The following is a 23,499-nucleotide window of genomic DNA, read 5'->3' as shown; positions in this document are numbered from 1 at the left end:
TGCTCACAGTGTACCAGAGACGCCGGCCTGCGGCTTTAAGAGCACAGGAATCAGTTTTCCACACATACAAAGCACAACGGAACTTGGCCTGAGGAAAAGTCACAGCTGCTCGCACCTGACCTCTTTTTACACAGATTCAGACTCAGTCGCACACAGATGTACAAATGTCGCACTCCCCAGCGGTCTGTATATGCTAGCGATGCAGTTAGGTCACTTCCAGTTTTATATGTGCAGACAAGATGCACATTTTCAACAACAAACACGCTCTGCGAGTCGTCCAGGACTTGGCGCACTAAGAAGGGGCTATTTTGTGTGACTGAATTTGAATTCAAGATTAAGGGGGACATTTACTAAGCAGTGATAAGAGCGGAGAAGTGAGCCAGTGGAGAAGTAGCCCCATCAACCAATCAGCAGCTCTGTATCATTTTATAGCAGAGGTTCTCAAACTCGGTACTCGGGACCCCACTCAGTGCATGTTTTGCAGGTAACCCAGCAGGTGCACAGGTGTATTCATTATTCACTGACACATTTTAAAAGGTCCACAGGTGGAGCTAATTATTTCACTTGCGATTCTGTGAGGAGACCTGCAAAACATGCACTGTGTGGGCTCCCGAGGACCGAGTTTGAGAACCTCTGTTTTATAGTATGCAAATTATCGATGTTACTTCAGTTCTGATTGGTTGCCATAGGCAACTTCTCTGCTCTTATCACTGCTTAGTAAATGCCCCCCTCAGTTAAGGCATCATTACATCATAGTTCTCATAGTTTTGGGTAAACTACAGTATTTGCTGGCGTATAAGACGACTTTTTTGCCCTGAAAAACATGCCTCCAAGTGGGGGGGTCGTCTTTTACGCCGGGTGCACTTCAGTTGGGATAGACATAGCTGCCATAGTGGCCTTCCGATACTCGCCCGGTGCCCATGGTGGCCTCCCGATGCCCGCCCACCTCATTCTACTCACCATCCAGTATCGCGCGATATCCAGTGCGGCCGCGGCGGGTCACTAGTGCCAATTACAGGGAGATGCAGGGACTGGCCGGAGGCGCTGCAGTCGCGTTGTGGCCGTACAATGGTGACAATGACAGGTACTGTAATGGCACTGATACGAATACTAATGGCACTCATGTGAAACCGATAACACTAAATGCACACAGGGGTATACTTTTATACATTTTACAACTTTCTCCTCGCCCCCTTCTTATGCATACCTTGATAAATACTCCCTATCCAAATCTCTTATCAGGTCATTATATACAGTATGTCACAAATCTTATGTTCTATAAAGTTTTATTTGGTGTGTGGAAGGGGGTAGTCTTATACGGCGAGTATATAACAAACTCTATATTTTGAGTGGAAATGTTGGGGGTCGTCTTATACGCCCAGTCGTCTTATACGCCGGCAAATACGGTATATTGATATACTAATGACTACCTTTAAATGTACTGTACAACATGTAAAGCTGGTCCATCACATACATGTATAGTATTATGTGATGGTATTACAGTATGTACCCAAAGCTCTTTGTCTGTAAGAAAATCACTTTAAAAACATTGCTACATTCTTCATTCATTTAAAAAGAAAAAAACCTTTATTGTCTACACCTATAGAATCAGCCTGTGCTTACGGGGCAGTTACACATAGCAGCAGGGCGAGTCACACAGGGCGGGATGTACTAATGGAAAAATGTGGTAAAACCCCCGAAAACGGGGGTTTTACCGCATTTTCAAATGTACTAAGACCCTACCGCCGCGTTTTCGCCGTCCAGGGTCTCCTAACTGGTCTTCCCAAAACGAGACTCTCACCACTACAATCCATTCTGAATGCAGCGGCGAGAATTATCTTCCTCGCTAGATGTTCATCGTCTGCAGATCCACTCTGTCAGTCCCTCCCTTGGTTACCTGTATTCTACCGCATTCAATATAAAAATAAGATTTCAAACCTACCGGTAAATCTATTTCTCCTAGTCCGTAGAGGATGCTGGGGACTCCGTAAGGACCATGGGGTATAGACGGGCTCCGTAGGAGATAGGCCACCTAAAAATAACTTTTACTATGGGTGTGCACTGGCTCCTCCCTCTATGCCCCTCCTCCAGACCTCAGTTAGAGAACTGTGCCCAGAGGAGATCAACAATACAAGGCAGGATTTAGAAATCCAAGGGCAAGATTCATACCAGCCCACACCAATCATACCATGTAACCTGGATCATACATAACCAGTTAACCGTATGAACAACAAACAGTAACGGTCCAAGACCTATTCCAACTGTAACAGAACCCTTATGTAAGCAACAACTATATACAAGTCTTGCAGAGTTTCCGCACTGGGACGGGCGCCCAGCATCCTCTACGGACTAGGAGAAATAGATTTTACCGGTAGGTTTAAAATCTTATTTTCTCTTACGTCCTAGAGGATGCTGGGGACTCCGTAAGGACCATGGGGTTTATACCAAAGCATCCAATCGGGCGGGAGAGTGCGTATGACTCTGCAGCACCGACTGAGCAAACGCTAGGTCCTCATCAGCCAGGGTATCAAACTTGTAGAATTTAGCAAAAGTGTTTGACCCCGACCAAGTCGCCGCTCGGCAAAGCTGTAATGCCGAGACGCCTCGGGCAGCCGCCCAAGAAGAACCCACCTTCCTAGTGGAATGGGTCTTAACCGAATTTGGTACCGGCAATCCAGACGTAGAATGAGCCTGCTGAATCGTATTACAGATCCAGCGAGCAATAGTCTGCTTCGAAGCAGGTGCGCCAATCTTATTAGCAGCATACAGGACAAACAGAGCCTCTGTTTTCCTAATTCTAGCCGTCCTGGCTACATAAATCTTTAAGGCCCTGATTCCAGGGATCTGGAATCCTCCAGGTCACTTGTAGCCACAGGCACCACAATAGGTTGATTCATATGGAATGAAGAAACCACTTTAGGCAAAAATTGCGGACGTGTCCTCAATTCAGCTCGATCCACATGAAAAATCAAGTAGGGGCTCTTGTGTGACAAAGCCGCCAATTCTGACACTCGCCTTGCTGATGCTAAGGCCAACAACATGACCACCTTCCAGGTAAGAAATTTCAACTCAACCTTGTTAAGCGGTTCAAACCAGTGTGATTTTAGGAACTGCAACACCACGTTCAGGTCCCATGGTGCCACTGGAGGCACAAAAGGGGGCTGGATGTGCAGCACTCCCTTTACAAACGTCTTGACTTCTGGAAGAGAAGCCAATTACTTCTGAAAGAAAATCGAGAGGGCCGAAATCTGTACCTTAACAGAGCCTAATTTCAGGCCCATATCCACTCCTGTCTGTAGGAAGTGGAGAAAACGACCCAGATGAAAATCTTCCGTAGATGCATTCTTGGTCTCACACCAAGACAGATACTTTCGCCAGATACGGTGATAGTGCTTTACCGTCACCTTCCTAGCCTTTATTAAAGTAGGGATGACCTCTTCCGGAATCCCCTTTTTCGCTAGGATTCGGCGTTCAACCGCCATGCCGTCAAACGTAACCGCGGTAAGTCTTGAAATACACAGGGCCCCTGTTGCAACAGGTCTTCCCTCAGAGGAAGAGGCCAGGGATCTCCTGTGAGCATCTCTTGTAGATCCGAGTACCAGGCCCTTCGAGGCCAGTCTGGGACAACGAGTATCGTCTGTACTCTTCTTCGTCTTATGATCCTCAACACTTTTGTGATGAGAGGAAGAGGAGGAAACACGTAGACCGATTTGAACACCCACGGTGTTACCAGAGCGTCTACTGCTACTGCCTGAGGGTCCCGAGACCTGGCACAATACCTCCGAAGCTTCTTGTTGAGGCGTGACGCCATCATGTCTATTTGAGGAGTTCCCCAAAGACGCGTTACGTCTGCAAAGACTTCTTGATGAAGTCCCCACTCTCCTGGATGGAGATCGTGTCTGCTGAGGAAGTCTGCTTCCCAGTTGTCCACTCCCGGAATGAAGACAGCCGACAGAGCGCTTACGTGATTTTCCGCCCAGCGAAGAATCCTGGTGGCTTCCGCCATCGCGACTCTGCTTCTTGTCCCGCCTTGGCGGTTCACATGAGCCACTGCTGTGACATTGTCTGATTGAATCAGAACCGGTAGGTTTTGAAGAAGACTCTCCGTTTGTCGAAGGCCGTTGTAAATGGCCCTGAGTTCCAACACATTGATGTGTAGACAGGACTCCTGGTCTGACCACAGTCCCTGAAAATTTCTTCCTTGTGTGACTGCTCCCCATCCTCGGAGGCTCGCGTCCGTGGTAACCAAGATCCAATCCTGAATACCGAACCTGCGACCCTCCAGCAGGTGAGTACTTTGCAACCACCGCAGGAGAGACACCCTGGCCCCTGGGGACAGAGTTATTTTCCGATGTAAGTGCAGATGGGACCCGGACCACTTGTCCAGAAGGTCCCATTGAAAAGTCCTTGCATGGAACCTTCCGAAGGGAATGGCCTCGTAGGCCGCCACCATTTTTAGTTTTTAGCAGGTCTCTGACCATGTTCTGGATGTACTGGGCTTTCTCCAGTGGGAGAAAGACCTTCATTTGTTCCGTATCCAGTATCATACCTAGGAACGTTAGTCGAGTTGTCGGAATCAACTGTGACTTCGGTAGATTTAGAATCCAACCGTGTTGCTGGAGCACTCTCAGAGAGAGCGCCACACTGCTCAGCAATTTCTCTCTGGATCTCGCTTTTATTAGGAGATCGTCCAAGTATGGGATAATTGTGACTCCATGCTTGCGCAAGACCACCATCATTTCCGCCATTATCTTGGTGAAAATCCTCTTGGCCGTGGAAAGCCCAAACGGCAACGTCTGAAATTGGTAATGACAATCCTGTACAGCGAATCTCAGGTATTCCTGATGGGGGGAATATATGGGGACATGAAGGTACGCATCCTTTATGTCCAGAGACACCATAAACTCCCCCTCCTCCATATTGGCTATTATCGCTCTGAGTGATTCCATTTTGAATTTGAATCTTTTTATGTACAGGTTTAGGGATTTCAGATTCAAAATAAGTCTGACCGAACCGTCCAGTTTCGGGACCACAAATACGGTTGAGTAGTAACCTCTTCCCTCCTGCCGAAGCAGGTGCTCTTTTGCCTCTGCCCTTACCTCTGGCGAGGAAGGAGGATCCCCGACCTCTTCTGGGCTTGTGCGACCGAAAGGACTGCATCTGATAGGGTGGTACTTTCTTTTGCTGTTGGGGAATAAATGGTAAAAAGTTTGATTTATCTGCTGTAGCTGTGGAAACCAGGTCCGTCAGCCCATCCCCAAACAATACATCACCCTTATAGGGTAGTACTTCCATATGTTTTTTGGAATCTGCATCACCCGTCCATTGGCGAGTCCATAAAGATCTTCTCGCAGAGATAGACATGGCATTGGCCCTAGAAGCCAGCAAACCAATGTCCCTTTGAGCATCCCTCATAAATAAGACTGCGTCTTTAATATGGGCTAGAGTTAAGAATATAGTATCCTTATCCATCTTGTCAAAATCAGCTGTCAGCTCATCTGTCCAAGCTGAAATCGCGCTACACACCCATGCCGATGCAATTGTCGGTCTAAGGACTGCTCCAGTATGAGAATAAATACACTTTAAAGTAGTCTCTTGCCTGCGATCTGCAGGGTCCCTAAGGGCAGCTGTGTCAGGAGACGGTAGCGCCACTTTCTTGGACAAGCGCGTCAGGGCTTTGTCCACAGTGGGGGGTGATTCCCAAATCTCCCTGTCCTGCTTAGGGAAAGGGTATGCCATAAAAATTCTTTTGGGTATCTGCGGTCTCTTTTCCGGAGTCTCCCAAGCTTTTTCAAAGAAATCATTTAGTTCATGAGATGTGGGAAAATTTATAATCTGTTTCTTTCCCTTAAACATGTGCACCCTTGTGTCGGGGACCGAGGGTTCATCCGCAATATGCAACACATCCCTTATTGCCACAATCATACACTGAATGCTTTTTGTCACCCTAGGGTGCAATTTCACTTCGTCATAGTCGACACTGGAATCAGTCCGTGTCGGTAGTAGTGTCTTGTGTTAAGGGACGCTTTTGAGACCCCGACGGGCCCTATGAGTCGGTCCAATCCGAGGATTGACCCCCTGATGTCCCCCCTAATTCAGCCTTATCAAGCCTCTTATGTAAGGATGCCACACTTGCATTCAACATATGCCACATGTCCATCCATTCCTGAGTCGGCACAACCGACGGGGACACACCACTCATTTGCTCCACCTCCTCCTTGGAAAAGCCTTCCGCTTCAGACATGTCGACACCACGTACCGACACCCCACACACACAGGAATTAACCTATAAGGGGACAAAACCCCAACCAGGTCCTTAGGAGAGACAGAGAGAGAGAATGCCAGCACACACCCAGCGCTTAATAACACTGGAAAAATATGACGAGATAGCGCTTTTATGTATAAAATGATCAGATTCCCACTCACTGCGCTCAAAATGCCCCCCTCCTCTTTTTTCCAGCCTGAATGTTCAGCAGGGGAGAGACCAGGGAGCCAGCGTTTTCCTCATGCAGCTTCTGTGGAGAAAATGGCGCTGGTTAGTGCTGGGGATCAAGCTCCGCCCACCCGACGGCGGGCTTTGATCCCTGTGATTTTTTTTATAGAAAATGGCGGGGGATCGTAGAATTACTGCCCAGCAGCCTAATCTACCTTGTCAGTGCCCAAATGTGAGGTTTATTGCTGCCCAGGGCGCCCCCCCTGCGCCCTGCACCCTTCAGTGCTGCTCTGTGTGTGTGAATGGGAGCAATGGCGCGCAGCTTACCGCTGCGCGCCTTACCTCATGAAGATCTGATGTCTTCTGCCGCCTATGATGTCTTCTGCCTTCTCATACTCACCCGGCTTCTATCTTCGGCATCTGTGAGGAGGCGGGCGGCGCGGCTCCGGGACGAACCCCAGGTGAGACCTGTGTTCCGACTCCCTCTGGAGCTTATGGTGTCCAGTAGCCTTAGAAACAGAGCCCAACCGTTAAGCCAGCCCTGCTTCTCTCCCCTCAGTCCCACGATGCAGGGAGCCTGTTGCCAACAGGACTCCCTGAAAATAAAAAACCTAACAAAATTCTTTTTCAACAGAAAACTCTGGAGAGCTCTCTGCAGTGCGCCCATTCTCCTCTGGGCACAAGATCTAACTGGGGTCTGGAGGAGGGGCATAGAGGGAGGAGCCAGTGCACACCCATAGTAAAAGTTCTTTTTAGGTGCCCTATCTCCTGCGGAGCCCGTCTATACCCCATGGTCCTTACGGAGTCCCCAGCATCCTCTAGGACGTAAGAGAAATACTTTTGCTCACACACAAGGCCATTAATCAAACTACACCAACGTACATCACTTAGCTTATCTCAAAATATCTCCCTAACCGACCTCTTCGTTCTTCACAAGACCTGCGTCTCTCATCCACACTCATTACTCGCTCCCACTCACAACTGCAGGACTTTCATCGGGCTGCACCCACTCTGTGGAATGCCCTACCACGCACAATAAGACTCTCCTCTAGTCTCCAAACCTTCAAGCGTTCCCTGAAAACTCACCTCTTTAGGCAAGCGTATCAAATTCCAGAACCGCCCACATAACTTTCATAAACCTTCCTATTAAATTGCATCCACTCTGTACAGTCCACACATATCCTCACATGTCTTCTCATTCTATGCAATAGATAGCACCTTTCCTTGTGTACACATGCCTATTTCCCTATAGATTGTAAGGCTGCGAGCAGGGCCTTCCTACCTCTATGACTGTTTGTTATTGTTATTTCAAATTGTAAAGCGCAACGGAATTTGCTGCGCTATATAAGAAACTGTTAATAAATAAATAATATATCGCCATCCCTGGATGGCGATACCCTATAGAAGCCTATGGGCTCCTTATCACCGACCGCAGCAACCCGCCGCAGACGCCTCCCCCCCTCTCCCCCGGCATACCATCCTCCAGGCAGCCCTGGTACCGGAAGGTAATCTCCTCCTCCCCCTAACAACGCAGCCGGAGGTCCTTCCTGCTGCAGGGGGGAGGGGGAGGCGCCGGGGGCAGCCTGCTGCTGCTTCTCAGCGTCCAGGCAGTGTGGAGACCCCTGGGAGGTGACGGAGACCCCCCGCAGACCACCTCACAGGTATTCCGGGGGGCCTCCGTCACCGCATTGCGATATTGATCGCATATGTTAGTACATATGCGATCAACATTGCTGCGATATGCGGCGAGGGGCGGCAATGTATCTTAATACATCCCGCCCATGGTCTGTTCCTTCAGGTTAAAGTGACAGAGCCGCGAGCAGCACTGGAGCAGCAATGAACATATAGGGGGTCTATTCATGAAGCAGTGAAAAGTGTGGAGAAGTGAGCCAGTGGAGAAGTTGCCCATAGCAACCAATCAGCATTGAAGTCACATTTATAATTTGCATACTATAAGTTTGTACGGAGCAGCTGATTGGTTGCCATGGGCAACTTCCCCACAGGCTCACATCTCCACTCTTTACACTGCTTCATGAATAGACCCCTTTAAGTGCTGCTTGTGGGATGCTTGGAGGTCTGCTTTTGACCAGTACCGGGCACTTTACCTGCTAAATAAACCTACCCCTGTGTCTTCATTCATACCTTTTGGAGACAGTGGAGCTGCAGGTGAGTTGGGGCTACACCAGATAGCATAGTGTAGATTAAGCACATTGGCTCTGCACATGCCCAGAATCTGTCCATACACACCACTTATATACAGGCTGTGACTGGAGAGGGGGGAAGGGCCGTCCTGAGCCTGAGTTTTACTTGTACTGTAATATGGTTAGAGAAGCTGTAATATATCTTTGGAAATAAAGCACCTCATTACCTCAGTACAAGTGTCGGCTTTGCACAGTTACATCTACAGAGAATTCTACCAGCCTGTGGGGAGGGGAGGGGAGGGGGATTTGACCATTGCGACCATCCAATCAGATTTTAGCTATTAAGTTCCAGAATGTCCTTAATCGATTATAGCTAGTAGCTGATTTGTTGCTATGGGCAACGTCTCATCTTGCCCTCATTAGGAGGTTTGATGCATCTGTCCCGTAGCGTAGAACAAAGCCTAGATTCTTCGGAACAAGCCGTGGCTATAAGAATATTGCTAATCCTCTGTAAAATAACGTCTGCTTGTAATTGGGTCTTACTGCCTAGCAATGATTGTCTGTAATGACTTATATTCGTATTAAAAATTTATCAGATGCTTTGTTTTCTAAAACTTCTACATGCAGCTTTGCAAGGCAGTTAATTGGGAACATTGATTAATCCACCGGAGCGGCGTGTAGGCGTCCTGGTGTGTGCCTGCCGTCCCCACTCCGAGCCTGTGAATATTCAGTTCTTTCTTCATACGGGGATTGCACAAGTAGAAACAAAGCCCTACTTCATCGCGTTCCGTGTGCACGGGGAGAGCACCATACATCGAGCTATGTTCCGGCAGCATTATTATTCATCATGGATTAGATACATTTGATCTGTACTTTCCAAGGGAATTAAAGCATGCTACAAAACAGCCAAGATAATTATCCGTAGGAAATATTACCCCATTACTTTTCTCCACCTGAGCGTCAGGCTTAAATTATACTGGTAGATACTGCAATAAACAACTGCAGAGCTGGTAACGAGCTTTATGTTCCGTCTGAGGAAGATGCGTATTATGCACTTTAAAATCCGAGGCTGGGTCTCATTTCTCAAGAGCCGAATGTCCAAAGTGCGTTGCGGAATCCTCTTTGGTAGTGCTGGGCACATCGCCTTTCCTATATTTCTGCCAAAGATTATATTACTATTATATACAGGTTGAGTATCCCATATCCATATATTCCGAAATACGGACTTTTTTGAGTGAGAGTGAAATAGTGAAACCTTTGTTTTTTGATGTCTCAATGTACACAAACTTTGTTTAATACACAAAGTTATTAAAAATATTGTATTAAATGACCTTCAGGCTGTGTGTATAAGGTGTATATAAAACATAAATGAATTGTGTGAATGTAGACACACTTTGTTTAATGCACAAAGTTATAAAAAATATTGGCTAAAATGACCTTCAGGCTGTGTGTATAAGGTGTATATGTAACATAAATGCATTCTGTGCTTAGATTTAGGTCCCATCACCATGATATCTCATTATGGTATGCAATTATTCCAAAATACGGAAAAATCCCATATCCAAAGTACCTCTGGTCCCAAGCATTTTGGATAAGGGAGACTCAACCTGTATTATATATATTATATTACTATTATTATTGTATTCTTACTGTTATTATTACTACTATTATTATATTATTATTATTATTTTATTTATTTATTTATTAACAGTTTCTTATATAGCGCAGCATATTCCGTTGCGCTTTACAATTAGAACAACAGTAATAGAACAAAACTGGGTAAAAACAGACAGACAGAGGTAGGAAGGCCCTGCTCGCAAGCTTACAATCTATAGGGAAATAGGCATAGATACACAAGGATAGATGCTACCTATTGCATACTGGTCCACCAGATTGCTAGGTTCTTAATGGGTTGTATGATGATACCCCACAAAGTTATCCAAGTGTCAGGAGGGTGTGAGACTAAAGAAAGACAAGATATGTGATGTTATGAATATTCTACAGAGGATGTAATTAGATAGGGAAGCACTGAAGGTTATGTCGGTGGGTCTGGAATTTGATAGGCTTGTCTGAAGAGGTGAGTTTTCAGGGAACATTTAAAGGTTTGGAGACTAGAGGCGAGTCTTACTGTGCGTGGGAGGGCATTCCACAGAGTGGGTGAAGCCCGGATAAAGTCCTGTAATTTTGAGTGTGAACAAGTAATGCGTGTGGATGAGAGACGTAGATCTTGTGCAGAGCGGAGAGGTCGGGTAGGGAGATATTTTGAGATGAGTGAAGAGATGTATGTTGGTGCAGTTTGGTTAATAGCCTTGTATGTGAGTAAAAGTATTTTATATTTAATACGGTAGAATACCGGTAACCAATGGAGGGACTGACAGAGCGGATCTGCAGACGATGAACGTCTGGCAAGGAAGATTAGTCTTGCAGCTGCATTCAGAATGGATTGTAGTGGTGAGAGCCTATGTTTGGGAAGACCGGTCTGGAGACTATTACAATAATCAATGCGGGAGATAATGAGAGCATGGATTAGAGTTTTTGCTGTGTCTTGTGTAAGATAAGGGCGTATTTTGGATATGTTTCTTAGATGTATGTAACATGATCTTGAGACAGATTGAATGTGGGTAACAAAGGACAGTTCAGAGTCAAGAATGACACCTAGGCAGCGAGCTTGTGGGGTAGGGGTGATTGCAGAGTTCTCAACAGTGATAGAGATATCAGGTTGGAAACTACTATTGGCCGGTGGAAATATAATTAATTCTGTTTTGGAAATATTAAGTTTGAGGTGGCGAGATGTCATCCAAGATGAAATGGCAGAAAGGCATGCAGTGACACGGCCCAATACAGATGGTGACAAATCAGGGGAGGATAGGTAGATTTGAGTATCATCCGCATACAGATGGTACTGAAATCCGAAAGAGTTGATTAGTTTGCCAAGAGATGTGGTATAGATAGAGAAAAGCAGAGGACCTAGGACTGAGCCTTGCGGTACTCCAACTGAGAGAGGTAGCGAAGGAGAGGTGGAATCAGAGAAACGAACACTGAAGGAGCGATTAGATAGGTAGGATGAGAACCAAGAAAGGGCTGTGTCCTGAATACCTAGGGATTGTAGTGTTTGTATGAGAAGAGAGTGGTCAACAGTGTCAAAAGCAGCAGAGAGATCAAGGAGAATAAGTAGAGAGAAATGTCCTTTAGATTTAGCAGTGACCAAATCATTCACTACCTTAGTCAGTGCTGTCTCTGTGGAGTGTTGGGCACGAAATCCTGACTGAAGTGGGTCCAGTAGGCTGTGTGAGTTAAGAAAGTGTGTGAGGCGAGTGTAGGCAAGTCTCTCAAGTAGCTTAGAGGGTCATGGGAGCTGAGAGATGGGACGGTAGTTAGAGAGAGAGTTCGGGTCAGAGTTGTGTTTTTTCAGAATGGGAGTAATCACTGCATGCTTGTATAGAGAAGGAAAGATACCAGTAGACAGGGAGAGATTACAGATTTTTGTTAAGGTTGGGATGAGCACAGTAGACAGAGCTTTACTAATTTGTGAGGGTATAGAGACAAGGGGAGAGGTAGTAGAGTAGGCAGATGAAAAGAGTGCAGATACTTCATCTTCATTTGTAGGATCAAAGGAAGAGAAGGTGTTAGAGGGTTCAGGCAGGGAATTGAGCAGGTCACTTGCTGTGGAAGAGCATACCATTTCATTTCGGATCTTGTCAATCTTGTCCTTGAAATAGGAAGCAAGATCTTGCGCACTGACAGTGGCTGGTGGGTTAGGTGAGGGAGGGACAAGAAGTGATTTAAATGTATTAAAAAGTCGCTTAGGGTTAGAGGCTTGAGCAGAGATGAGAGATTGAAAATATGTTTGTTTGGCAGTGTCCAGAGCAGTACGATAAGAGTGGTAGGTGGTCTTATATGTGAGAAAGTCACTTGAACTACGAGATTTACGCCACTGGCGTTCAACTTTTCGTGAGAGTTTTTGTAAGTGTCTAGTGTATTTAGAGTGCCACGGTTGACATCTAAGTCTACGTGGAGTGTGATGGGTAGCTGGAGCCACTTCATCAAGTGCTGTTACTAGAGTTTGGTTAAGGTGTGACACAGCGGTCTCTGGAGAGGTGAATGTAGAAATTGGTGAAAGCAGTGGTTGCAGAGAGGTAGATAGTCGTTGAAAATTAATAGCGTTAATATTTCTGCGGGTAAGAGGTGTCCTTGTAGACTTTATGGACATTGAGTTTGAAGTAATGGAGGAGAGCATGCATGTGATAAGGTTGTGATCTGAGAGAGGGAAAGGAGTGTTAGTGAGTTCAGAAACAGAGCATAGTCTGGTGAATATAAGATCAAGGCAGTGGCCCTCCTGATGAGTAGGGGAGTCAGTCCATTGGGAGAGGCCAAGAGAGGAGGTTAGAGAGAGTAGTTTAGAGGCATGGGGAGATTGTGGACTGTCAATAGAGAGATTGAAATCACCCATAATGATGGTGGAGATGTCAGAGGAAAGAAAGTGAGGGAGCCATGCAGAAAATTCTTCCAGAAACTTTTTGGGTTGCCCAGGTGGGCGATAGATAGCTGCAACACGCAGAGAGAAAGGGGTGAATATCCTAATAGAGTGTACCTCAAAGGATGTAAATGTGAGTGAGGGAAAGATTATATTACTACAGGTTGAGTATCCCTTATCCAAAATGCTTGGGACCAGAGGTATTTTGGATATCGTATTTTTCCGTATTTTGGAATAATCGCATACCATAATGAGATATCTAAGCACAGAATGCATTTATGTCACATATACACCTTATACACACAGCCTGAAGGTCATTTTAGCCAATATTTTTTATAACTTTGTGCATTAAACAAAATGTGTGTACATTCACACAATTCATTTATGTTTCATATACACCTTATACACACAGCCTGAAGGTCATTTAATACAGTATTATTAATAACTTTGTGTATTAAACAAAGTTTGTGTACATCGAGCCATCAAAAAACAAAGGTTTCACTATCTCACTCTCACTCAAAAAAGTCTGTATTTCGGAATATTCCATATTTCGGAATATTTGGATATGGGATACTCAACCTGTATTATATATGATATATATTACTGGGGTAAATGTATGAAACAGTGATAAGAATGGAGAAGTGAGCCAGTGGAGAACTGCTACATGCTGATTGGTTGCCATGGTCTACTTCTCCACTGGCTCACTTCTCCACTCTTATCTCTGCTTCATACATTTACCCCACGGTGCGAGACAGCAGCGTTTGGGGAAGAGCAGGAATTTACTCATGGGTGGAGCTGGGCGGAATGAGGAGCGTCCCTTGTAAATAACAGAATTGGTGCATCAGCAGGCTTCGTTTTGCAGCCCAAAAACAAGATTTCAGTGTGCAGAGGAGAATGGGGTGGAGATGGGGCTACTTTTACTGGTGTAGGGGAACATACGGTCGTGTCCACTCTGCAAAACTACTTGATGGTTGTACCAGCTCTTAGGTGGCAGATACAGGATCAGGGCTCGTCCTGTAGTTTTTGTGCCTTACAGCTGCACGTTAGAGAAGAAGCTCAGGACCATAAAAAAAGACGCCCTACTTTGCACTAATTAGAAAAAAATGCTTACAGATACACACAAACATTCTCAGTACTTATGTCTATCAAGTAAGAACTATATATTCATTATTTATGTATTTATTTAATTTCCAGTGTAATAGTGGATAATTTTTTCAACAAATTTACTGTCAATTATAATTTGTTGTCTTCTTAATAGGTCTGGCAGTGTGTCGCTCTGTCCAAATGGTCAGGTCATCATTAGCGTTTAATCTTGATCACAAGCAGACATGGAGCAGTACGGATGGTGTAATGGTTAGCATTACTGCCTCACAGTACTGAGGTCATGGGTTCGATTCCCACCATGGCCCTAACTGTGTGGAGTTTGTATATTCTCCCCGTACTTGCGTGGGTTTCCTCCGGGTACTCCGGTTTCCTCCCACACTCCAAAAATATACTGGTAGGTTAATTGGCTCCCAACAAAATTAACCCTGGTGTGAATGTGTGCGCGTGTACATGTGGTAGGGAATCTAGATTGTAAGCTCCACTGGGGCAGGGACTGATGTGAATGGCCAAATATTCTCTGTAAAGCGCTGCGGAATATGTGTGCGCTATACAAATAGCTGGTAATAAATAATAAATAAATAAGTGGTCTGACCACCGTCACCCCCTGTTCTATATTTACATCAGAGTGACCTCGTACTGACATCGGAGTGACCCCAGTTAAGCTATGGCTAATTTGGGCTCACACATATAATTTGGCCACTTTAATCAAAAACAGCCTAATTGGTCATGAAAATGTCAGTGTAGATTTTCACATAATTTATGAAAGCAGGGAAAGAGATAAAGTACTAATCAGTCTCTCATTTTACAGGCTGCGTTGGAGCTGATTGGCTAGTTCTTTATCTCTCTCTCCATTCTTTGATAAATACCCCCCTAAATAACGGAACAACTGTGCTCTTTGTGTTTCAGCAGAGCTTATGCTGCATACAGCCCAGATAAATACTGGAGCAGTCTGCGTTCACTGTATTACTCATTTCAGATATTGTTGTATTTTGTTTTCTCTGTAATATATATAATTATTATCTGAATCTTTTATTTATGAGACTCGAAAAAGGTACCAGAGTGCTGAGCGCGGGGACACAACTCACAATGATTTACACAATATATACTGTATAATATTATATATGTGTCACACAGCTGCTGAATATTCACTACAAAGTCAAATAATGATGAAATGCTGTAATAATATGTAACACCGGCTGTCCTTGTTATTCTGTATACAGAGCTTCCAGTACGTCGTCCAGTTACAGCAAGAAGAGTTCTCAGAGCCAGTCGTCCAGGGGGGCTTTCTTTATGGAAGATGACGACGATGAGGTGAGAAACGCTAAGGAATCATTCCGTAATGACAAAGAGTAGTCAATAAGCTAGAACAGTGGTTTCCTAACTTTTTTGAATCACGGCGCCCTAGAGTATCAGAGTTTTTTTCACGGCACCCCTAGGCCAAAAATTTCTTATTGAGAAATTTAGAAAGAAATATTACAGTAAGTAGATCGTGTTTATATGTCATCCTAATGGTCAGTTGTGTGGTGAGGGACAAGATTTGCTTCTGTTTGGCCACATATTTTATGACTGGCAGCCACCAGCACTGGTTTTGCCTATTATATTGACCATGAATGATTTGAATTGGTCCTGGACCACCAACCCAGGGGGGTGGTCTTCAGTATGCCGAATGTCGGGATCCCGGCGCACATTATACCGGCGCCGGAATCCCGACACCCGGCATACCGACAGCTATACTCCCTCGTGGGGGTCCACGACCCCCCTGGAGGGAGAATAAAATAGTGTGGCGCGCGTAGCGAGCCCGCAAGGGGCTCCTTAGCGCTCGCCACGCTGTCGGTATGCCGGCGGTCGGGCTCCCGGCGCCGGTATGCTGGTCGCCGGGAGCCTGAGCGCCGACATACCGTACTACACCCACCCAGGGCACCCCTGCAAGTATCCCGAGGTACCCTAGGGAGCCACGGCACACAGTTTGGGAACCTCTGAGCTCGAACCAAGAAAGAAAGAACCCTTTGTTGGTGCACTCGTTTAAGAGAAAAATTGTAAAATGTAAAACTTAACTTTTAATTGGAATCATATAAAAAAAAATGATTTCCCAAAGTTTTGAAATGTACTCACTCTTGTCCACTATACTATGCAAATTACGTACTTAAGTCACAAAAGTATGCATGATAAGCAGACAATCAAAAGAAACAAGGAGGCAGAGGAAATTCTATTATGATATAATTCAGGCACAGTAGCCCATTGTGCAGCAGGATGTCAGTATGGGGGTAATTCCAAGTTGATCGCAGCAGGAATTTTGTTAGCAGTTGGGCAAAACCATGTGCACTGCAGGGGAGGCAGATATAACATGTGCAGAGAGAGTTAGATTTGGGTGGGTTATTTTGTTTCTGTGCAGGGTAAATACTGGCTGCTTTATTTTTACACTGCAAATTAGATTGCAGATTGAACACACCCCACCCAAATCTAACTCTCTCTGCACATGTTATATCTGCCTCCCCTGCAGTGCACATGGTCTTGCCCAACTGCTACCAAAATTCCTGCTGCGATCAACTTGGAATTACCCCCTATATCCCTGGGATTGAGAGTAAAACAGTGGCGCCCTCTAGAATATAATCAAATCTTAATCTATGAACGGTACTACTGTGTATAGTAATTTCATGTTCAAGATTCTCAGCTGACCAATATAGGCGTATAAAAGAAAAAGTAGGAATTCAGATAAATGTATGAATCTGCGGTCAACGTTAGACTGGATTGGAAGTTCTCGTATACCCGCTACACCGGATATTGTCTGGGGGTCACCCTCCAGGTACTAGTCCGGCCCATTCCACAATCGTTGATGAGAGTTCATGAATAGAAAAGAAAAATAAATAGATTGGAAGTGTAGTTGAAGAGTGGATCTGCTGTTGGCGTTAGACTGTGAGCTATCAGCCGGTGTTCAACCAAACCGTACCTCACCAGAATCACCAATCAGAGTCCTGAATATAGAACAGTACAGAAATGAGAATTTTTTTGAGGGAAGCATGTCAATATATGCCTGGGATTAGGAGTAAAATAGTAACGCCCTCTAGAGTATAATCAAGTCTTGATCTATGAACAGTACTGGAAAATAATTTCTTTGTGGACAGGGACGACGATGAGGTGAGAAACTCTACGGAATCATTCAGTAATGACAAAGAACAATTGCAGGGATCTGGTGGGCTGCTTATATACAGACAGTTGTAGACGTCACACCACACAGTTTATGTACAGCCTATAACAGAGGTCTGACGTTCTACATGCACCAGTTCCCCAGCCAACATCAGGCAGATGGCCCTCCCTAGCTGTGACCATTATCGGAACAGCGTGCCGTCCTAGTATAGAGCAGTAGCGAGTGATGGAAAGACCACTGGGCTAATTGAGAAGTGATATCTGGTACATCAGATTTTTCAGTCATCCTTAGATTCCAGGAACAAAGCAAACCTATATTCTACTAATATTCCCTGTAGGTTCCCTGGAAGTGCTGTAAATATAGGTTTGGGATTCTTTATCCAGAAATACATTGTCCATAAAGTTCCAATAACCAGTTGGGAAAAAATTGGTTAATACAGGTTGAGTATCCCATATCCAAATATTCCGAAATACGGAATATTCCGAAATACGGACTTTTTGGAGTGAGAGTGAGATAGTGAAACCTTTGTTTTTTGATGGCTCAGTGTACACAAACTTTGTTTAATACACAAAGTTATTATACATATTGTATTAAATGACCTTCAAGCTGTGTATATAAGGTGTATATGAAACATAAATGAATTGTGTGAATGTACACACACTTTGTTTAATGCACAAAGTTATAAAAAATATTGGCTAAAATGACCTTCAGGCTGTGTGTATAAGGTGTATATGAAACATAAATGCATTCTGTGCTTAGATTTAGGTCCCATCGCCATGATCACTCATTATGGTATGCAATTATTCCAAAATACGGAAAAATCCGATATCCAAAATACCTCTGGTCCCAAGCATTTTGGATAAGGGATACTCAACCTGTAGTATCTGCTGTCCATAGGTACAGTATGTATCATATACAATATACAGGCATGATAATAGAATACCTCCTCCTCATAGTCACTGCTGCACACGTGATGAGGGGTATGGCCAGGGGCGTAGGGAGGGCGGTTCCAGTGGAGCACAAGCTTCAGGCGCTGAAACCGCCAGAGGGCACTGCCGAGTCCCGGAGCTGCAGGAAGGGTGAGCAGCAGAGCGGCGGGTCCCGTGAATCAGGGCCGGCCTGCCTGCCTCTCACCAATTAGCTCTTTATCTCCGGTGCGTGAGGGGTGGGGGTGAGGAAGGTGGTTAGAGACAGTGCAGCGGCAGCACCATGGAGAGCAGCGTGCACCGTGCAGAGATGAGGGAGCGTGGTGTGGGCGGAGCGGGAGCTGATAGACGCGCCGACCAGTATTTAGCAGCCAGCGGCCACAACTATGTCAAAGGTGTGTCTCCTTTACTGAGCTCCTACACGTAGCTCAATCTCATTATGAATACAGCTTCTCACTATAGTTGTCTCCTCCCTCCCCCATGCTCCAGTATGTGTCAGCATGTACACCTCCCCCCAAGCTACAATGTGTGTTTATGTGTACCCTCTTATACTGTTGAATAAGCCCGTGTCCCCCCCCCCGAAGCTATAGCATGTGTGTTCCCTCTTGTACTGTCCCCCACCCCCCCCCCCCGCCCCGAAGCTACAGCATGTGTGTTCCTTCTTGTACTGTCCCCCCCCCCCCAAAGCTACAGTGTGTGTGCCCTCTTGTACTGTCCCATGCCCCAGTGTTAAATCCCCCCCCCCCCGAAGCTACAGTGTGTGTGTCCTCATGTACTGTCACAGGCCCCGGTGTGTCGCCCCCCCCCCTCCCCCACCCCCCTTTCCTGAAGCTACAGTGTTTGTGTGCCCACATGTACTGTTCCAGGCCCCAGTGTGTACAGTATGTAACCATGTCCATAAATCCCCCCCACACACACACACACACACACGCTGAAGTGTGTCCCCCATCTTGCACTGTCCCAGGCCCGCATTCCTGGCATCTTTTTTTTTTTTTTTTTTTTTTATCAGACCGCAGTTAATAATCCGTTTCATACAAGCTGGTGGGCAACAGGACCTGCTGCGGCTCTAATAGCCATGCGGACCGGACAGTCACTAGCTAGGGAAGCAGGTTACGCCAGCAACTAACGTTGTGCAGACAATGCCGGGCGGCGCTACTGAGTCCTGCTCCCAGCTCCTTCACTGACCTCCACAGCAGATTCCCCCAACTCCACCAGTGATGCAGAGTTTGAAGCTGTGGCGGCAGACACCAGGGTGAATACAACATATGGGTTGATAGGGAGGCAGCGACAGGGCACTGCCCCAATTACTGTGTGGCGGTGTATATGGGGCTACCTGGCGTAACATGTATATGGGGCTACCTGGCGTAATGTGTGGGCTGAGGATGGTGAAGGGGGCTGTGGCTGATGAAAGTGATGGGAATGTGTTTATGTATATATGAAGGGGGGGGGGCGCCGTGGCATGAGCTTGCTCCGGGTGCTATGGCTACACGCTACACCTCTGGGTATGGCTGACATAGTTTTCTTTATGGATCACTTATCTTACAATCACTATGAAAGGAACTGCACAAAACTAAGATGACAGGAACATCATACACACAGACATAATCAGTGCCTCAGCCCACAGTCACTATGAGGAGAGCTGCTGCACAAAGCAATGAGGACAGGGACATCATACATACAGACATAATCAGTGCCTCAGCCCACAGTCACTATGAGGAGAGCTGCTGCACAAAGCAATGAGGACAGGGACATCATACATACAGACATAATCAGTGCCTCAGCCCACAGTCACTATGAAGAGAGCTGCTGCACAAAGCAATGAGGACAAGGACATCATACATACAGACATAATCAGTGCCTCAGCCCACAGTCACTATGAGGAGAGCTGCTGCACAAAACAATGAGGACAGGGACATCATACATACAGACATAATCAGTGCCTCAGCCCACAGTCACTATGAAGAGAGCTGCTGCACAAAGCAATGAGGACAAGGACATCATACATACAGACATAATCAGTGCCTCAGCCCACAGTCACTATGAGGAGAGCTGCTGCACAAAGCAATGAGGACAGGGACATCATACATACAGACATAATCAGTACCTCAGCCCACAGTCACTATGAGGAGAGCTGCTGCACAAAGCAATGAGGACATGGACATCATACATACAAAATATATGGTAATTACAACTAGACACATTGCTCCAAAATGTTGAACGTTAAATTGTATGATAAGTCCATTATGACATATTTTATATAAATTGTCAATAACTAATATCTGCAGAATCTAGAAACCTTAAAGGCAAGACTTAATTTTAACTCATAGATACATGGTAAACTCTCTTCTACCTCTTCCTGGATGTCCCAGCGATTTCTTAAACTTAACATGTCTTAAGACTGGGCGGATCATCTTCCCACCCTCCTGCATAACCTCACCTCCCACAATTTCATAAACCTCACCCAATCCTTTGCCATTTACACCTCTAAGCCTATCTCCCTTCATACTCCCGCCCACCCTCTTCACTCCACAATGCATGCTGCCTCTCCTGCCAGTTAATTACTTTCTCCCACTTCAAGATTTTGCATGTGTTGCTCCCTACCTCTGGAATTCTCTCCCTCTCAGACTCCCCACCTCTCTACAAAACTTCAAATGAGCTCTCAAAACGTACTTCTTCATCATAGCCATCCATAGCGAATGAGTCTGTATATGAAGCACAACGAAACCTCTGCACCGTAGCACTTCGTATGCAGATTCGGAGCCTCAGTCGCGCGCAGATATACAAGTGTCGCCGCGCCAATTAATCAGCACAGTCTCCTGGTGCGTCCTAAGTAGCATCATGTTACGACCAAGACGCACTTTCGGAAGAAAAGACACCCAATGCTAGCAGAGTCTCACTGCACATGGCGCGACTTTAGCAAAGCTGTATGAGCACATATCTGTACATACAGACATAATCAGAAGGTACTGAGTTCAGAGCAACAAAAAAATAAATCTTTGTTCCCCTCTCTTGTTGCTAAATGTGGAATGTGAACGGTTTGCTCTGTAATGCTTGTTGATTGTACACATCTGCTGGACTAATGGGAATAGATCTGACAAACCGCATTACAGTACTTACTAGCAAGCTAAATAAAGGACTAATTGGCGACTGATCTGAGAATGTTTTCTTGTACATGATTAAAAGTAATTCTGCTGTTTCGTTTTGGCAGTGTATTTATCTGATCAGCCACGATGCCATGACTTACATCCTTTCCTCCCTCCTCTTCCCTCCTCATTCATCATCTTCATCGGTCTTACAAGGAAGGTCTTGTCCTCACGCACTTGCTCAATCATCTGTCCTTTTATATATGACTAGTTACCAGCCCGTCAAAATGACGGAACAACATAACCGCAATGTCAGCGCTGGCAGCAACAATTGAATTACTCCCATCGGTCGCCATCTAGTGGCCGCCGGTACGCAGAACACTTGAATTCCCCCCATAGAGGTGAGGAGCAGCGTTAGCCTTTTATTATATAGGATGTCTTATTGTCAAGCTGCAGTATTTCTCTGATCATTGCTTTGTTAAACAGTCACATGGGGATATGCATGAAGCCTTGGAGAAAGAGAAGATGGAGACGTCGCCCAAAGCAGCCAATGAGCTTTATCTAGCACAGTATGTGAAATGCCAGAAGCAGCTTCTCCACTTTATCGCTTTCCAAGACTGGATACATCTCCCCCTTATATTTAGTCGTTATCCTGTATTAAATATGGGTGACCCAATGTGTGAGCGATATTTCTTTTCAAAAACGTAATGCATGGTAAAACTAAGCAAGTACTATGCAGTTTTTAATGATCATTTGACTTTGGGATCATTAGTCTATGTGGACAATTCACTTAGGAACGATTTGCGGCCAAGTGGGTGGCATGAATTGAAATCGTGGGTACAAATTTTGGCTTTTGGTGGTCATTCCGAGTTGTTCGCTCGCTAGCAGTTTTTAGCAGCCGTGCAAATGCTATGCCGCCTCCCACTAGGAGTGTATTTTACCTTAGCAGAAGTGTGAACGAAAGGATCGCAGAGCGGCGGCAAAGTTTTTTTGTGCAGTTTCAGAGTAGCTCAAAACCTACTCAGCGCTTGCGATCACTTCAGACCATTCAGTTCCTGTTTTGACGTCACAAACACGCCCTGCGTTCGCCCAGCCACGCCTGCGTTTTTCCCGGCTCGCCTGCATTTTTGCGAACCCTCCCTGAAAACGGTCAGTTGACACTCAGAAACGCCCTCTTCCTGTCAATCACTCTGCGGCCAGCAGTGCGACTGAAAAGCTTCGCTAGACCTTGTGTGAAACTACATCGTTCGTTGCATTAGTACGACGCGCGTGCGCTTTGCGCCGCATGGGCAGAATTGCCGGGTTTTTTTTGCCTCATCGCTGCACAGCGAACGAATGCAGCTAGCGATCAACTCGGAATGACCACCTTAATGCAATTCAATTGCAAAATTGTAAGCAATTATCGTGGCAAAATCATGGGGCGGAGGAGTTGTGTTCACCTCCCGGATTTTTCACGCACTTGACCCAGGCCGTGCATTGTTGAAATAACGCAGCTTCCATGAGATCCTGGAGAATGGTCGCTTGCTATTGGAATATGCAAATTGTGGGAGTGCGCATCATGAAATCTTACTTGCAATGTGCACGATTTGTAGACCACACATTGGTGCTTGGAAAATCACTGTTACTTGAATTGTATTTTGTTTTTTTGTTTTTTTTATATCTTTACTTTGTCTGAACTTGTAAATATATAGAAATTATAGATTCTGTCAGCAAATATCATTTTATATCCCCCTACAGTATTACGGTATGAACCAGAGAACTTTACACTGCCTGCTTTCTATTGATTTGCCTCTGGGCTACCTGAACCGCTCTTGTGGTTTGCTTCCTTTTCCATCCTGTCTGTTCTATTGCTTATGACAAGATAATGAGGACAGATAACAGTTCCCTCCGGCCCCTATATAAGGCCAATCCATAGACAGTTATAGCACCAGATCGTTGTAGTCTGACCTTAGGCCAAGCTTTCTGTGCATCTGCATTTCGTGCCTTGCTCAATATCCTCTTTGTCTTCCTTCCATAGTTATCTAGCAACATGTACCTGGCTCAATAGCCTCTTAGCCTTCCCGTCCTGATACTTGTAGTCATCTAGCGCGGCTACTGTACAGACCAGTTCCTGTCTGTGGTGTCCTGTGCTACCTATGGGCCTAATTCAGACCTGATCGCTAGGGTGCATCCCTGCGATCAGGTAGTCGCCGC

At 45.6% G+C, this 23,499-nt stretch overlaps 1 protein-coding gene across 2 annotated transcripts in view; it reads left to right on the top strand.

Annotated features, from left to right (window-relative positions):
- Positions 1-23,499, top strand: part of MRE11 (MRE11 homolog, double strand break repair nuclease) — a 605,744-nt gene that overhangs the window by 402,590 nt on the left and 179,655 nt on the right. For both annotated transcript variants that reach the window (XM_063951452.1, XM_063951453.1), the window contains exon 19: positions 15,373-15,463. In XM_063951452.1, coding sequence (XP_063807522.1) covers positions 15,373-15,463 — 91 coding nt within the window. The remainder of the gene's footprint in view (positions 1-15,372; positions 15,464-23,499) is intronic.

The sequence above is a fragment of the Pseudophryne corroboree genome, chromosome 2 (genome assembly GCF_028390025.1).
Source record: "Pseudophryne corroboree isolate aPseCor3 chromosome 2, aPseCor3.hap2, whole genome shotgun sequence".
Classification (NCBI taxonomy): Eukaryota; Metazoa; Chordata; class Amphibia; order Anura; family Myobatrachidae; genus Pseudophryne; species Pseudophryne corroboree.
This window is presented reverse-complemented; position numbering and strand designations above follow the sequence as displayed.